This window comes from Malus domestica, chromosome 09, assembly GCF_042453785.1.
Source record: "Malus domestica chromosome 09, GDT2T_hap1".
NCBI classification, from domain to species: Eukaryota; Viridiplantae; Streptophyta; class Magnoliopsida; order Rosales; family Rosaceae; genus Malus; species Malus domestica.
Window position 1 is genome coordinate 2,851,974 of NC_091669.1, and position 16,727 is coordinate 2,868,700.

General features: G+C 37.6%; 2 protein-coding genes across 3 annotated transcripts in view; both read left to right on the forward strand.

Moving 5' to 3' along the window:
* The window catches only part of LOC139188037 (uncharacterized), a 57,632-nt gene that overhangs the window by 21,458 nt on the left and 19,447 nt on the right, over positions 1-16,727 (forward strand). The gene's annotated exons all lie outside the window — the stretch shown is intronic.
* Positions 77-16,062, forward strand: LOC103421628 (disease resistance protein RPV1-like). 2 transcript variants are annotated; one of them, XM_070804995.1, is made up of 9 exons: positions 78-720; positions 3,447-4,551; positions 4,823-5,107; positions 5,218-5,781; positions 5,852-6,487; positions 6,620-6,705; positions 14,668-14,973; positions 15,057-15,140; positions 15,470-16,062. In XM_070804995.1, the coding sequence occupies exons 1-9, from the start codon at positions 197-199 to the stop codon at positions 15,867-15,869; spliced, it is 3,990 nt and encodes a 1,329-aa protein (XP_070661096.1). In that variant the 5' UTR covers positions 78-196; the 3' UTR covers positions 15,870-16,062. The 2 variants fall into 2 exon arrangements, with proteins under 2 accessions (XP_070661097.1, XP_070661096.1); XM_070804996.1 differs by lacking the exons at positions 14,668-14,973; positions 15,057-15,140 and having other exon boundaries at positions 77-720.

Consider the following 16,727-nt stretch of genomic DNA (forward strand, 5'->3'; position numbering starts at 1 on the left):
AGTTATACAATTTTTAAATTTGATGGTAACATTTATACATATCAAACTGTGGGGGAATAGCACTCACGCGTTATCGACACGGCAGTGACATCATTGGCCCATGCTAAATATTTAAAGGGGCCACCTTCACTGGGGAATGTTGGGAAAGACTTGACTCTGGTTTTTTGAAAGCCAAGCTGCACTTCTACAGGCTGCAATGGATACCAGCAGCTCCGCCCATGGAGCTGGCTCTGCCGCCTCTTCGTCTTCTTCGCAGAGCTCAAACCGCTGGAAGTACGAGGTGTTCCTGAGCTTTAGAGGCGAAGACACCCGCAACACTTTCACAGATCACCTCTTCATTGCGTTACGCAATGCTGGAATTAACACGTTTATAGACAACCAGCTCACAAGGGGGGAAAACATACAGAGTGAACTTGACCAAGAAATCGAAGGGTCGAGAATCGCCGTCATCGTCTTCTCGAAGGAGTACGCGGAGTCCCGGTGGTGCCTGAGGGAGCTGTCAAAGATCATGAGGTGCCTAAAAGATCAAGAGGGGAAAATAGTCTGTCCAATATTCTATGACGTTGACCCTTCTCAAGTTAGGAAACAGGAAGATAGTTTTGGGGAAGCATTTCAGAAGCATGAAACGGCTGAAGATCCAAATGAGGTCAAGCAGTGGAGAGAGGATCTGAAGGCTTCTGCAGATTTGGGCGGCTGGAATCTCAAAACCACGGCCGACGGGTATACTTTTTTGTTTACATCAAATTTCATATCACCATGTTTCATCAAATTTCATAGGGATTTTTTATCTTTAATCCTTTAAGAAGATTAAAATTTAATAAAAAGCTAGTGTTAGATTGAATATTGATTTTAGTCTGTTAACGTGTACTTAATTCAAATTCATATTATATTTTTGTTTTTATATTTAATAGATAACTTATTTAATATTATTACATTAAATTTTAAATTTATTATTATTATAAACATTTTAATTCACTAATTTTATTTAACTTTCTCTTATTAGTGTACCTAACTGTCTGTATCATAATATATTTTACTAAATTAGTGTACCAAAATGCCCGTACATAAATATATGTAGTGAATTAGTGACACATAAGAAAATATGTAAAGACATAAGTGTACCGAAAATTCCGTACCTAACTATATGATACTAAACTAGTGTACCGAAATATCGGTACCTAAATATATTATACTATACTAGTGTAACGAAATGTGTGTACCTAAACATATTATACTAACCCAATCGAAATGTTCATACCTAAATATATTGTAATGAATTAATGGCAGATAAAAAAATATGCAAAAACATAAGTGTACCGAAAAATCTCTACGAAAATATTTTCTTATATAAGATGCTTACCATAATGAGAATTAAAATTTATAATATTTTCATAAAATTTAAATTCATAAAATTATAAATAAAAAAAAGAGACATTGAATACATATGGTTTTCTAAATTTTTAAGCTTGTATAAGACATTTTTCTAAATTTCATCTTATTTAGGGATTAAAATCTAGTTATCTAAATTTCATATCATCATGTTTCACTAATCAACCAAAATTAAGATATTGTAATTAAGGCATTGAATTTGATTTTATATGTTAGAGAAGAAAAATTGGATCATTGGTACCTAAAGTATGATAGTGTAACAACCCGAAAAGTTTTATTTGGAAGCAAATACTAAAATAGGCCCAAAATTTATTTAGGAAGATAATCACCAAATTCATTTTCTTAGACAATTCCAAGAAAAGATTAATTCTCAGTTATTTTATTATGGCTGCATCTAACCTCGTTAGACTGCCTACGTACCCTACAAAGGGATCAAGTCATTCGTAGTTCACATTACGCTTCTAGAACAACATACTAAAATTTTATTACGATCCAACGATCATATCTCCTCCAATCACAATTCAAGTGGCGATTGACGTTTTATTTTACGAACTTAGAAATCTAATTCGGGAAGATCCGTACGTCGGATTCCTGATCCGTAAATTCCCAAGGTCATCAAATATTACATATTATAATGTCTCAAAGTTTGGTGACGATCCAATGGTCGAATCGTCGATTCCCAAATTAATCAAGCATTGTATCGTAGCGAACTTTAGGTTCAACCGATCCACCTACGCCATATGATTATCAAATTTCGACTCAAGACATCTAATTAGGCTTAAAATAATGTCTACGGTCCTCTGGCCATGCGCCACCGCGGGTGGTGGTCGGCCGTCCTGGCTCGCCGAAAAATTTCAACTATTTCTAAAATTTCTCAAAAGTTAAGAAATGAAGATCTCAAAGAGTAGAGCAAACTTTATACATATGACCAAGTCCAATTTGGCCGGGAAACACCTCAAATTGCCCACAAACACGCCGGACCCTAGAATTTGGGTGTTCCCGATCCGCCGCCCCAACCAAGGCTTGGGCTTTGTTCTAGGCCTTAAGGGGAGTCTAAAGGCGGTGGTAACTAAAGTGTTTAGATTCAAAAATTGGGGAAATCACCTCCACAAATCCTGTCGCACCACCGTGCAAATTCCACTATTTCAAGGCTAGATTTTACGAAGGAATTCATCGGAAAACGGATGAAAAACCGTCGGAAAGCTCATGAAAGCCCGGCGAAGCCGGGTCAGGTCAACGAGTTGAGAACAGGTCATCAGGGATCCAGTGTTTTCCCCCCTTCTCCTTTCCCTCATTTTCCTCTTTTTTAATTGGCCTTCTCCCCCTCTCTCCCAGCCACAGCCACCCACGTTGCACCTCACAGTTTTTTGGAGCATTCCATATTATGATCAAATGACCATTTCACCCTTTTCTTTGCTCGCTTATAACTTCTTCGTTATAACTCTATTTTACGAACGGTTTGCGCCTACGCATTCGTCAGATCGAGCTCTATCCAAATATGCCAAGAATTACAATAAAATATATGAGGATAAAATACGTCCTCATAAAATTACGTTTAGCCAACTAGGAGCCTTTTCATCATTTCCATTTATCGATAAAGTTTTTCCACATAATCACATATTTAAAATTTTCTAGGGTATTACAAATAGAAGTGTAATTTTGTTCACTACATCTACATAAAGATTTATTAGAATTGGTATATGAATTTTATAAAAGGTAGAGCATTTGCATATGAATTTCCGTCAAAATTAAGGGAGTGAAACGGAAGGTACATGCTTTGTTTTTTATGGGTGTGTGAAGAACAAATGCTCCACACTTTATCAAATTAAAATACCAATTGTAATGGATTCTTAATTATATAACTGAAAGCTACAATTGTGTAATAGTCCAATGACCAATGACCTAATCTATTCACATTATAATCGAAGATTAAATACGTGGTTGAATTGAGCTCAATAAATCACAATTTATTCAAACTTGTTTCAATATGTAAATATATAGTCATGATGAATAAGGCATTTAATATGGCTCTCGTAATTTGGAATTTCTACTTGTAGGCGTGAAGGAGTGTTTATCGAGAAAATTATTGGGGACATCAAGGGACTATTGAAACCCACAGACTTAAAAGAAGCCAAGCACTCAGTTGGAATAGCTTTTCGCGTGCAAGAATTCAACACTAAATACTTAGACGTTGTGGGTTCACCTGATGTTCAAATAATTGGAATTTGGGGTACAGGCGGTATAGGTAAAACAACGCTTGCCAAAGAGATTTGTAGCAAATATGGTCATAGTTTCAGCAGTCAATGTTACCTTGAAGAGGTGAGGAGTAACAAGAAAAATATGGTTAGTCTGCAAGAACAACTTCTTCGAGATATTTTGAAACGGTCTGACATTAAGGTAAGCAATGTTGCCGAAGGAACCAAGGAGATAGAGAAAAGACTTGGAAGCATGAAAGTACTTGTCGTGGTTGATGACATAGATGATGCTGACCAATTAGATAAATTGGCGATAACACATGTCTCGTTTGGTCCCGGAAGTAGGATTATTATAACGACAAGAGATGAACAAGTGTTGAATATACAAAAGGTGGATAAAAGATATAAAGCACAAGGAATGACTGATGACGAAGCTTTTGAGCTCCTTAGTTGGCATGCCTTTGGAAATCGTCGTCCCGACGAAGAATATATTGAGCTCGCAAGAGATGTTGTTAATTATTGTGGAGGACTGCCTCTAGCTCTTGAAGTTGTTGGCCGTTTATTGGCTACCAAAAAGAGTAAAAGCATATGGAAAAGTACATTGGATAAATTGAGAAATATTCCTGATGGAAAAATTCATGAAACGCTTAAATTAAGCTACGATGGGCTACGTGATGATCATGTGAAGGGTGTGTTCCTTGACATATCTTGTTTCTTTCTTGGATGGGGTAAACCTTTTGTCACGGCAATATTGGATGGTTGTAGTCGTTTTTCTGTAGAAGCAGAAATTACCACACTCTGCGAACGATGTCTCTTATATATTGATGAAGAGAAAAAATTGAGGATGCATGATTTGATTCGAGATATGGGAAGAGAAATTTTGCGGGCAGAATCTTCTGTGGAACTAGGAAAACGTAGTCGATTGTGGCATAGTGAAGATGCAAAAAGCGTGCTCAGGAACGAATTGGTAAGTACTTTTGCAATAATTTTTTTTATGTTAAGTACATGTAAAGAAAGAGAAGTATATACACATATCCGCATATATACAATGTATGCCGTGCATAGTATATTTGAAGAAAAAGAAGAAAAGAAAAGGCTTTTATCCACTGTAAATTGAAAGAGAAAATACATAATTATGTTGTATGTCCTACCTTTGTAGTAGTTCATTCATCCAATTCACGGCTCTGCTTTGTGTGAATATTATCCTTTTCTTGTTTTTTTTTTTTTATCTCTAACAGGGAACAGAAGCAGTTGAAGGACTAACCTTATTTTTGCCAGAAGATTCTGATGACGAGCAAAGCTTCAGTACAGAAGCGTTTAAGAAGATGTGGCGTCTGAAATTTCTCAAGTTGGAAAATGTAAAGCTGACTGGAAGCTACAAACATCTTTCCAAGGAGTTAATATTGTTGTATTGGGATGGATTTCCTCTTGAAGCCATACCAGCAGATTTTGGTCAACGAAACCTAGTTTATATGGAGCTGAGCAACAGCAAGATCGTACGAGTTTGGGAGGATTCAAACCTGGTACGATATAATTATCAATGTCCTTGTAAATATCAACATCAGTCATCGTCATGCATTCTCTCTTTTATTTATTTGGATTTTTATTATTGTTTTCTCTTTTTGAGTAACAGTTGCCTAAGAAGTTGAAGTATCTCATTCTTAGAGGCTGCCATGACTTGACTAAATTACCAGACTTTTCAAAACTCCCACTTCTCGAGGTATTGAACCTCAGTGGCTGTAAGGGTTTGTGTGGGGGTTACCATTTTTTAGCACAACTGAAGATGATTCAGGCATTAAATCTCAGCAACTGCAATATAACAGATGGTGCCGTTCTCCAAATAATTGGGAGTCTATCTTCTTTAAGAGTTTTATATCTAGGTGGGAATTGTTTTAATAAGCTACCCATTCTCAGTGGCCTTTCTCAGCTTCAGCTTTTATGTCTAAATCATTGCACAAACCTTCAGGCAATCCCAGATTTGCCGAACAGTTTGATTGAATTGGAAGCGAATAACTGCATTGCACTGGAAATAATGTCCGACTTTTCAGAGATGTCGAAAATGAGAAAATTGGAACTGAAAGAATGCCGCAAACTCAAAGATATTCCAAACTTGGAGAACTCATTGGACTACATGGTTTCAATTCATATGGAAGGGTGTACCAGTCTCACTGGTACTTTTAAGGAGAACCTCCAAACGGTATGGTACTCTCTATCTCTCTCTGCTTTTTGTAGTGTTGCTTATACTAACTTTGCACCCCATTGTATAGAAAAATGCATTTGGTGGAATTTTTCTCTCGGGAAATGATATTCCTAACCGGTTAGCCTACGTCGCGAGAGAGGATGAAATTCTCCAATTTGTAGTGCCGGGAAGTATTGATTATATAAGAGGGTTGGCTTTGGGCATCGTTTATTCTTCGAACAACGACGACTCTACTGGGTTTCTATACATTGATGTTGTTAATCTTACCCAGCGAACTAAATTTTGTGTCTGGGCAATGAAGGCCACCGTAACTGCTTCCCATGAAGATTATCTTTGGTTGGGAAATCTTTCAAACAAGAAGCTCAATCTGAAAGGCGGCGACATGGTTGTTGTAAGAGCAAACTTTCAAGGAGGAGATAAAAGAATTAAGGTGAACAAAACAGGAGTGGATATTGTAAAGTGGGATTTGTCTGATAGTGGTACTAATTGGGACGCCTATGAGACTATGTCATATAAGTCTTTTGAAGATACACTATTGAGCTTTCCTAAAAAAAAAGAGACACTATTGAGCTATCGCCACGTTTTCCTCTGCTACAAAACCCCTAAGGCCTGGCCATGGCGCAACAAAGGCACTAAGTTCGATCCACTCATTAGGTTCTTCGCATCCGCTTTCAATGATCGCAAGAACGACATCACCGTTAAGGTCTATTTTCCAGCTCAATTCGTCGGCATTTCTGATTGTTTTTTCTTACCGTTTCTTATTTCCAAGAGCTACTGAGTTCTGGTGTTGAGCTGAGTTGACTCCGTTACTCACTTTTTTCTTGGTTTTTGATAGACGTTGCTGACAGTAATTGAAGGACACGAAGGAACTGAGTTTTCCGACGGCGATGTGTTGATTTTCCCACAAATGATCAAATATAGGTAAATTCGCATTAATTTCTTGAGATTTTGTTATGTAGTTGCTTTAATTTGCATCCGAATTTATAAGATTTAGATAATTAACCAGAGTGGTTAATTTTAATCCGATTCATAACGATGAACTGAAACCGCAGTTGAGTATTTCTTAACAATAAAACACTAATAAGAGTAGGTATATCAAGCAAGCTTGAGAGGTAAGGAAGAGAACAACAATGCACTGGAGTAATCTGAAGCAATAACTTATAACTATTCAAGATGGCACATAAAAGCTTAACTTGGTGGATGAAAAAAGTTCATATGGTGGTTTGATTATGGAGTACTGAGAGTGTTGTCTTACCTATAGCTACATTGAAGAATGCCATGCAAAATTGCGTACGACGGAGAGACTAAAACGTGAGCCAGACGTTAACAATTCTCTGTTCAAGCAGAGAAACAATCAAAACATACTAAGGTGCTAACAAAATGCTACATTAGTAAGAATACTCCACTTGAGACAAAATCTAGAGCTGTTATTGGCATTTAGAAAACTAAGTCGTAATACCGTTATTCGAAAAACGCCCGAGTGCTATTAAAAAATTGAGTCATATACTATTAAAACTAAGTCGTATACTATTGAAACGAATTATTTCCTTGCTACAACCACCACTTCCAAATCAAAAGATAAAGAAATAACAATATACGACGCATTGGCAGAAAAGTGTCACATTACATACCATCAAATGACAGCAACTAACTCCTGATATCAGCTGCTGGAAGCAAAACCTTGCCTGATGCAAAACAACAATTAAATCGAAAAAGTACGTAAGTTTTAGTTATATTATGACTGACTGTTTATGTAAAAATGCTTTAGACCTAACTTTCTCTATCCGAAACTAAGGGAAAATCGAGATGGATTCCATTTCATTATTTCCGTTTAAACATGTTCATCTATCGACATCACGAAAAAGAAAAATATTTTAAAAAAATACAAAGTTTAAAGGATGAGAAATAAGAAAATTCAGAAAAAGGGAAGATATAAGAGTCGAAGAAGACAGAACCAAATCATCCAAGACTCGCCCATCAAGATAATCAAGACATCCAAGATAACATCCAAGACTCACCCACGACCCAGCTAGGTAGCAAACACACACATGAAGGCTAAAAAGGATAGGTGAGTCTTGGATGTTTTAGCTATGGTCAACCTAAACCAAAATCAAGTGACAAATAAACAAAGGTATGCATAAATCATTTTCTTTCCGTTAACTTTAATTAATAAGAGTGGGTTTGGATCTATCTTAGTTTGCTTTCTGATGTCAACATGTAAGAGTAGAATGTAGTACTACAAGGAGAAAGCCATCATTGCAAGCCTATATCATGGCAAGCAAGGCAGATTCACTCTCACCCCCATATACTACCAAATCTTAGTCTCTATGATTTTGCCCGAGCTGCCTGATGTTGAATATATATCTGTTGAATGTTCTATAACATCAACATTATAAAGGTTTCTAATTGAATCATACATTTAAAATCCAAGCATGAAAGCTTTACAGAGATAAATAAACAAATGTAAATAATTAATTAGGCAGTACACAACAGAGAGGGGAGAGAGAGAGAGCAGTTGAAGGAGTGAGAAGCAAAGCAGCATACCAAGTGGAGGGTAGGCATTTAAGCATTGTCATTACGTATGGAATGCCTGAGAACTGATATGTGCTTCTCTTCCTCATGATCCTCTTAAATGTAGTTCTACACATTTCTAAACCAAAATCACAAAGTAGAATTCAAAGAAATTTAAAGAAACCTAGTAAAGATTCAAGCTTTTTTATTATCCAAAAGATATACAGAACTCCATGTAACAAAAACAAATTTATGACACAAGACATGATCTTTAGCCACAAAAAGCAAGAGAGAAAGAGAAAAAGAGAGAGAGATAGAGAGAGAGAGAGAGAGAGAGAGAGAGAGATTTTGCTTTTTGAACTAGGCAGAATGTGCAGAGAATCAAAATATCATAAGTCATTTAACAAAATGATATTTTAGGCAAAAATGCATCACCTTAGACCCCTAATGAAAGAATTTGAGAGAGAGGGCATACGTGGTTGCCAAGAAAAGGAAGAGAGCAATTCCATTTCCTTTAAAAATGAAGAAATAGAGCATTAACAAACACACACGCACAAATCTTAAAGGAAATTGGTAATAAATAATCCCAATTCAGAAAATAATCAGAAAATCAGATAGAAAAGTTCTGAAAGTCAATAAAAGACTCAGAACAAAACCTTGTGTGCATGCATTGGTTTTTTTTTTTATCTATTTCAATCAAATCTTGAAACGAAAGAGAAAAGCCTTAAGAGAATCATGTAGTAGCATTTTTAGCCTCTTATTGTTATGATGTCCTCCTCGACTCCTTTGTCGAACAGTAAATTCACATCCAACAGTAAAGATGCAGCAGCCCCTTAAAGAGTCACATCCTCAGTCAACTCAACAGTGCCAACTAGGATCCAAGTCCTCAGTACAGTCAGCAATTACTTAGTGTATAGGTTTGGTGTTACTTTAGTATTGTAACTAATCTTAGTATAATGTTAATTAGTTACAATAGTTAATATCTAAGCTTTATTTAGCTTACTGGTATAAATACCATCATGTAAATCATTTCTTTAGTTAATGAGAAATATCTTTCCAAATATGGTATCATCCCTTTCTGCTTAACCGCCTTTCTCTCTCTCGATCCTCTCCTTTCTCGCTTCCTGCAATCTCTGATCTTTGCGATCTCTGATCTTCGTGTTTGATGATCTTCGCAGTTTCTGTGATCTTTGCGATCTGCGCTTTTTGTAATTTCTGTACTTGCTTCCATTTGTGATCTCCGATTTTTGAGATTTGTAGTAACTTCGATTTTCGATTTCTGGAAGGAGGACGAAATTGCGCTCTCAGTGATCTTCGCTCTTCTGCACTCTCTGTGATCTGCTGAATCTATGACTTCATCAACTTATTCTCCAACAGATCCTTAAGTTTTTGCCCCAAATTTGGCCCCAATGAACCCTAATTTGGCCCCGATGAACCCTAATTTGGCTTCGGTTCCTCATTCTCCCTCAATTTCTTCCATTTCTATTTAGAATATTAGCTGTATGGTTCCTACAAAGCTCAAACGCGATAATTACCTTGTTTGGAAGGCTTTATTTGCTCCGATCTTTCGTCGGTATAAGCTTACAGAAATTGTTGATGGCTCTGAAACTTGTCCCTCACCGTTTCTTCTTGATGAATCTGGCCAGAACACTGCACCTCCAAATCCTGCTTTTGATCTATGGTATGAAAAGGATCAAAATATCCTTATTTGGTTGAATTCTACTCTTTCGGAAGATCTTATTCCTTTCACATTTGGTGTCCAGTTCTCTCGAGAACTTTGGCTTACTCTTGAACAACGTTTTGGAGGCGTCTCAGCTGCTCATATTCACCAGCTTCGTTCTCGCCTTCACTCTGTTCAGAAGGGTGATCTACCTATTTCAGAGTACATTCAACTCATCAAGAACATTTCTGATGCACTTGTGGCCGTTGGAGCTCCAGTTGCTGAAAGCGATCTAATTGCAATCACACTACAAGGTCTTTCTGATGATTATGAGTCTTTCATCGACTCGATTATGCTTCACATCTCGTCCACCTCTTTGGATGAACTCCATGGATTGTTGATTAACAATGAGCTCTTTATGAATCGCAAAAAGAAGTCTGTTGTTTATGAACCATTTCAGGCTTATGCAACTCACTCTTCTCAGCCTCCTCTTCTTCCTACACCACAGGGCTATTCTCCACATCATTCTCGGGCCACTCACTATCGTGATCATTCTCAGGGCACTCACTATCGTGGCAAAAGTCATTTCCGGGGCAACAACAACTTTCGTGGAAATAATGCTCGTGGTAATTATCGGGGTAATTACAGAGGTAACTCTCATAATTTCAATCGCAATTTTGGAGGCAAATCCAGAGGTAACACCACTGGTTCCAAATCTCCTTGTCAAATTTGCCATTCTCCTGAACATGAAGCTATTGACTGTTTCGAAAGAATGAATCATGCCTACTCTGGTAAAGTCCCTCCTGTAAAACTGGCCGTTATGTGTGCTCAAACCAACTACAAACCTTCTGCTCCTACTTGGCTCATGGACTCAGGAGCTACATCGCATATCACTAATGATGTTTCTGCCCTTCAATCTCTAGTGCCCTACAATGGTCAAGACAAGGTCTATATGGGTGATGGTCAAGGTATGCCAATTCATCATATTGGTACTACCACTTTTCGAACTCCTCTTGCTAATTTTCGTTTAAATAATGTTCTTCATGTCTCTGCAATGAAACATATCTTCTATTTGCTTATCAATTCCTAAGAGATAATCATTGCAAATTAACCCTTGATTCTAATGGATCTAAAATCAAGGATCGTATTTTAGGGAGGATGCTTTTTTGAGGCCCAGTTAGACATGGCTTCTATCCATTTCAAGGCTCACCAACTGCTTTCAACTCTCATTCTGCACTTGTTAGTACAAAAGCTTCTTTACAAGTCTGGCACAACCGGCTCGGTCATCCATCATCTGTTATCTTCATAAAGACTTTGAATAATAGTTCTATTGCTTATAGTGGTAAAAAGTTCACTTCGTTCTTTTGTTCAGATTGTGTAATTGGCAAGAATCACAAACTGCCATTTACTACCAGTGTTAGTACCGTGTCTGTTGCTTTAGAACTTGTGCATTGTGATGTCTGGGGACCTGCCCCTACATTTTCTGTTAGTGGCTATCGTTACTATGTATTGTTTGTTGATGAGTTTACAAAGTATAACTGGTTATTTCCAATGAAGTCGAAATCTGAAGTGTATTCCATCTTTGTTCATTTCAAGAGCTATGTAGAAAACTTACTTGGAAATCAAATCAAAGTTCTCAGAACTGATTCAGGGGGTGAATTCACTAGTAATACTTTCAAGTCTTTTCTGCTACATCATGGTATTATGCATCAGTTTTCTTGTCCTCACACACCAGAACAAAATGGTTGTGTCGAATGGAAACATCGCCATCTCACAGAAACTGCTCGAACTCTGCTCACTGCATCAAAGGTTCCTCATAAATTCTAGGTTGTAGCATTTTCTACTGCCTTATATTTGATCAATCGGCTTCCGATTTCTGGTCTTGCAATTTCTCCATGGGAACTGTTATTTCACAAGCCTCCTGACTACTCCAAGCTTAAAGTGTTTGGCTGCAGCTGTTATCCGTGGCTCAAACCATATATTACCTCAAAGTTGGATGGTAAAAGTGTTCAGTGTGTTTTTCTAGGTTATAGCTTGCATCACAAAGGCTACAGATGCCTTGATCCTCTTACATCCAAAGTCTACATCTCAAGACATGTTTTATTCCATGAAATCCACTTTCCTTTTCATGATTTTAAATCTTCTCATGTAGCATCATCACAGCAATCCACCTCTTATCTTCCTACTTTTACCTTTCCTTTTTCAATATCCTGTCCCACACCACCCTCCCTCTCTCAGTCACCTCCTTCACATTCCCCTAGTGCTTCCAGTCCTGTTCTCGTACCACAACCCCAAACCACTATTTCATCCAGTTCAACTTCCTTATCTCCTTCTATTTCTCCTTCACCATTACCCCAACCCCTTCTCCCTGCCAACACTCATTCTATGACCACCCGATCCAAAGCCGGCATTTTTAAACCTAAAGCCTTGGCAGTCACCAAACATCCTCTTGACACTTCTCAATTTGTTCCTACTACTTACCTTCAAGCCTCCAAACATGCTCATTGGAACAAAGCCATGGCAGAGGAATTTCACGCACTGCAATCCACAGGAACTTGGTAACTTGTTCCTTCTTCTCATTCTCAAAATCTAGTTGGTTGTAAATGGGTTTTCCACGTTAAAAGGAAACATGATGGCACTGTGGATCGGTACAAAGCCCATTTAGTAGCCAAAGGGTTTCATCAACAAGAAGGGATTGACTTTGCAGAAACATTCAGTCCAGTTGCAAAGCCTGTTACTATTCGGATTCTTTTGACTTTAGCAGTACAGTTTGATTGGTTTTTAAACCAATTGGATATTAGTAATGCATTTTTGCACAGCACACTCAAGAATGGGGTCTTTATGCAACAACTTTCGGGATTTATTGATCCATTTAAAGCTTCTTATGTTTGCAAGCTTCACAAATCCCTTTATGGCCTCAAGCAAGCACCACGGGCATGGTATGACAAGCTTTTCCAGACCTTGGTTTCACCAAATCTCCTTCTGATTGCTCTCTGTTTGTTCAATATCAACCAGCTCTTGTTATTATTCTGGTCTATGTTGACGATATCATCGTGACTGGACCCAATGCCCAACTCTGTCAAGCTTTTATTCATAAGCTCAGTCAACTATTTCCCATAAAAGATCTAGGCCCTTTACACTATTTCCTAGGTTTGGAAGTTTATCGAAGTCCAGCAGGCATTTTTCTTTCTCAACATAAGTATGCTGCTGATCTTCTGCTCAAAACAAAAATGCATGACAACAACCCGTGTGCTACACCTCTTGGTACTCAAAAATTGGATCATAATGGTACACTTCTTTCCAATCGACATGAATATCGGTCATTGTTGGGGCCTTACAATACTTAACTTGGACTCGGCCCGATCTATCTTTTGCCATGAATCAACTCTGTCAGTTCTAACATTGTCCGACAGAAACTCATTTTCAGGCTGTTAAAAGAGTTCTCAGATTTCTCAAAGGTACTGTTACTGAAAGACTTTGGTTCAAGAAAAGTTCCTTGCATCTCACTGCCTTTTCGGATGCTGATTGGGCAGGCTGTGTTTTTGATAGGCGTTCCACCAGTGGCTACTGTGTTTATATTGGTAGCAATCTTATTAGCTGGAGTGCAAAGAAGCAACACACTGTTGCTCGTTCCTCCACCGAAGCCGAATATCAATCTTTAGCTCACACATCTGTTGAAATTACTTAGATATGCAAAATTTTCAAAGACATTGCCTTCCCTCTGTCTAAAGTTCCAGTGCTCTGGTGTGACAATATCTGCCATCTTTCTAGCATCTAATCCAGTCTTTCATGCTCGAACCAAACACGTGGAAATTGATTATCACTACATTCGGGAACTTGTCTTAGCTTCTCTTCTATCTGTTCGCTTTGTACCCAGTCACAATCAAATTGCAGATATTCACACAAAATCATTGTCCAAAGCTCGGTTTCAGCTTCCTAAATCCAAACTTTCACTTGGTGTTCCTTCGTTCAGCTTGAGGGGGTGTAAAGAGTCACATCATCAGTCAACTCAACAGTGCCAACTAGGATCCAAGTCCTCAGTACAGTCAGCAATTACTTAGTGTATAAGTTTGGTGTTACTTTAGTAATGTAACTAATCTTAGTTTAATGTTAATTAGTTACAATAGTTAATATCTAAGCTTTATTTAGCTTACTGGTATAAATACCATCATGTAAATCATTTCTTTAGTTAATGAGAAATATCTTTCCAAATACCCCTGACCAATCAACCCATACCTCTAGCTCCTATGTCCCTTACTCCCTCACTCTTTCTCTCTGTACCCATTCCCCTCAACCCTACCCCCATACTTTTCCCCATCTCTCTCTCTCTGCAACCAACGTCAGTGGACAAAATCTACCCCCACTCTCTAGCTCCTACCCTTGCCATCAACCCTCTCTCTAGCTCCTACCATTCCCATCAACCCTCTTGTCTCTCAGTGTGCAAACCCTAAACTCGATGTCACCCTCTGCCTCTCTGCACGATCTTCTGAACTAAATAGATAATTAGATATCTGTTAGTTTCTTAAATTAGTTCTAGAAATTAATAGATAATTAGATATGTGTTAGCTTCTGAAATTAGTTCTAGAAATTGAATTTAATGGCTCAGTTTACGATTAATTCCTTGCCTTACAAGGAATTAAAGAGTGTTAGGTTATTGTTTCTTGTAAATTCCTTTTTGTAATTCTGGAGTTGTTTTCGTTTGTTGATCAAAGGGGCTTGAAAGAGTCGGATGTGGATAGCTTTGTTGATGATGTCATTGTGAATGACAAACCATGGGCTTCCGGAGTGCAAAAGCCGTTGATTGGCCCCCGTGTATTTATATGCGCACATATGTGTGAACATCCTTTTTATCGTTTGGCCGCATCTATTCTCATTGATGATTTCAAACGGGAGACTAAGTTGCGAGGATTGACGGATCAGGTATTTGTTACTGCTTGCTTTCAAATTGAAGGCCAAAAGTATGCTAGAGAACTCAGGATCTACAGCCCAGATTCAGATGGAAGAATGATATACCATTGGTAATATCCGGATCATAACAGTTTAAAATTTATCGTATTGGGAGCGATGAAGGAGTTTGAATATTATGTATTATTAATTGCAGGTATCCCTTCGTCACCTTTTCTGCCGTGTCGCAATTGCTTGATAAGCATATTGGGAAGGGAGAGATTATAGAACGACATTGGAGGTTTGTACGTTTTCTGTTTTGTCTACTGTCTTTGGATGAAATTTTCACTGGACGGAAGCTTTTGTTGTCATATTTTTCAATTGCTAATTATGTCTGATCTTGTATGATAGATTAATTGATATAGAGTTACATTAACATCGAGGAACTTTTGTGGAGAAAACACAAAAGAATTGGATATAACTGCATTACCCTGTATATGTTTCTGATTTGTAATGTTGTGATTTGTTTATTAAAGTTGATCATACCTGTTCTTACTTAATTACTATTGACGAAACTTAGAGTTGAATCTTTAAATAGCTTAACACGAAATTCAATTTCATTCCTTACAGGGGAGCATCTTCTGATAAAGCTGAAGAAATTAATGACCGGGAGCTTCCAAATGGAGAAGAAAATAAGAAAATTGAGGAGAAGCCACAAGAAAATGGCAATCAGATTCACCAAGAAAAGGGCAATCAGATTGAGAATAATGAGAACTTTTCAGGCTATTGCCAGGGTGCTAATAGTGATGGATTTACATGTTGTGAAGAAGTAAGTTTGGAGGAGAACGGTGGAAGTGAGGAAAAAAAGCCGAAAGAAACCAGAGAGTCGTGTGCTAGAAAGGATGGCTTACGGAAGCTGTCAAGCTTGATTGGGAACTGGGAGCAAAGCGATGTTCTCGCAGCTACTGTCGTGGTTGGAGCGGTGGCAACAGTGGTTGTGGCCTATAACTTTTACAAAAGGTCAGGCTGAAACGTACCCTAATCCATGTCGGGTTTTGCCACGGGTGTCAACGCTCTATTTTCTTTTTCGTTTTTTCTTTGTAGAAAGATGGTATAACGTCAATTAAATAATCCTCTGAACCATGCTCTTAAATGAACGAAATGTACTAAACTGTTAAATGGTTTTATCGTGATTGGGATCTCTTATGAGACTGCTTACTAAATGTTGATGTGGTGTGTTCTAAGCTCATGTGATTGTTTTCGATTTGCATGCTGGACTTATAATTCAACCATCAATTTTGTCAAAATTTATGGTAATTTTTGTGAAAGAAATCTCAATTTTGTTGTTTATGAATTTCGAAAGAGAAAAAACGGCATTGATGCCCTCGTTGTTTGTTCAATAAACAAGATAAATGACTATGTGCTAACATCTTAATTTGCTTGAACTATTTTTCAGATATACAGCATTGCTGTCAAGAATTTTACTTTCGTTCTAGAATCGTTTTTTTTTTTTTTTTCTTCTTGTGGTTCTTAAACTCTCTCATGTGGTAATTCAATTATATATGTTAACTCAATTTATTTTTTTTGTTGCAAGTGACCCTTTACTATAGTGGTGGAAAAGAGTTAAGCTCTTGCATGACGATGTGAGTTCGAACCCCGTTGGTGGCTAATCACCAAATGAATTGTGCAATTCCTTCTTTTGTTTCATGGATAATATTTGCCTTACCGTTGATTTCCAGCGGGATGCTTGATATTTCTAAGTATATGGTATGGTTCTTGCACACTGGGACCAAAATATTAGCATGTGTTTTTGTCTTTTAATGAATACAAAGATGTGTTTAAAATAAAGAGCAGTATATCTGAACTAGGAGACGACATCTTTTCAATG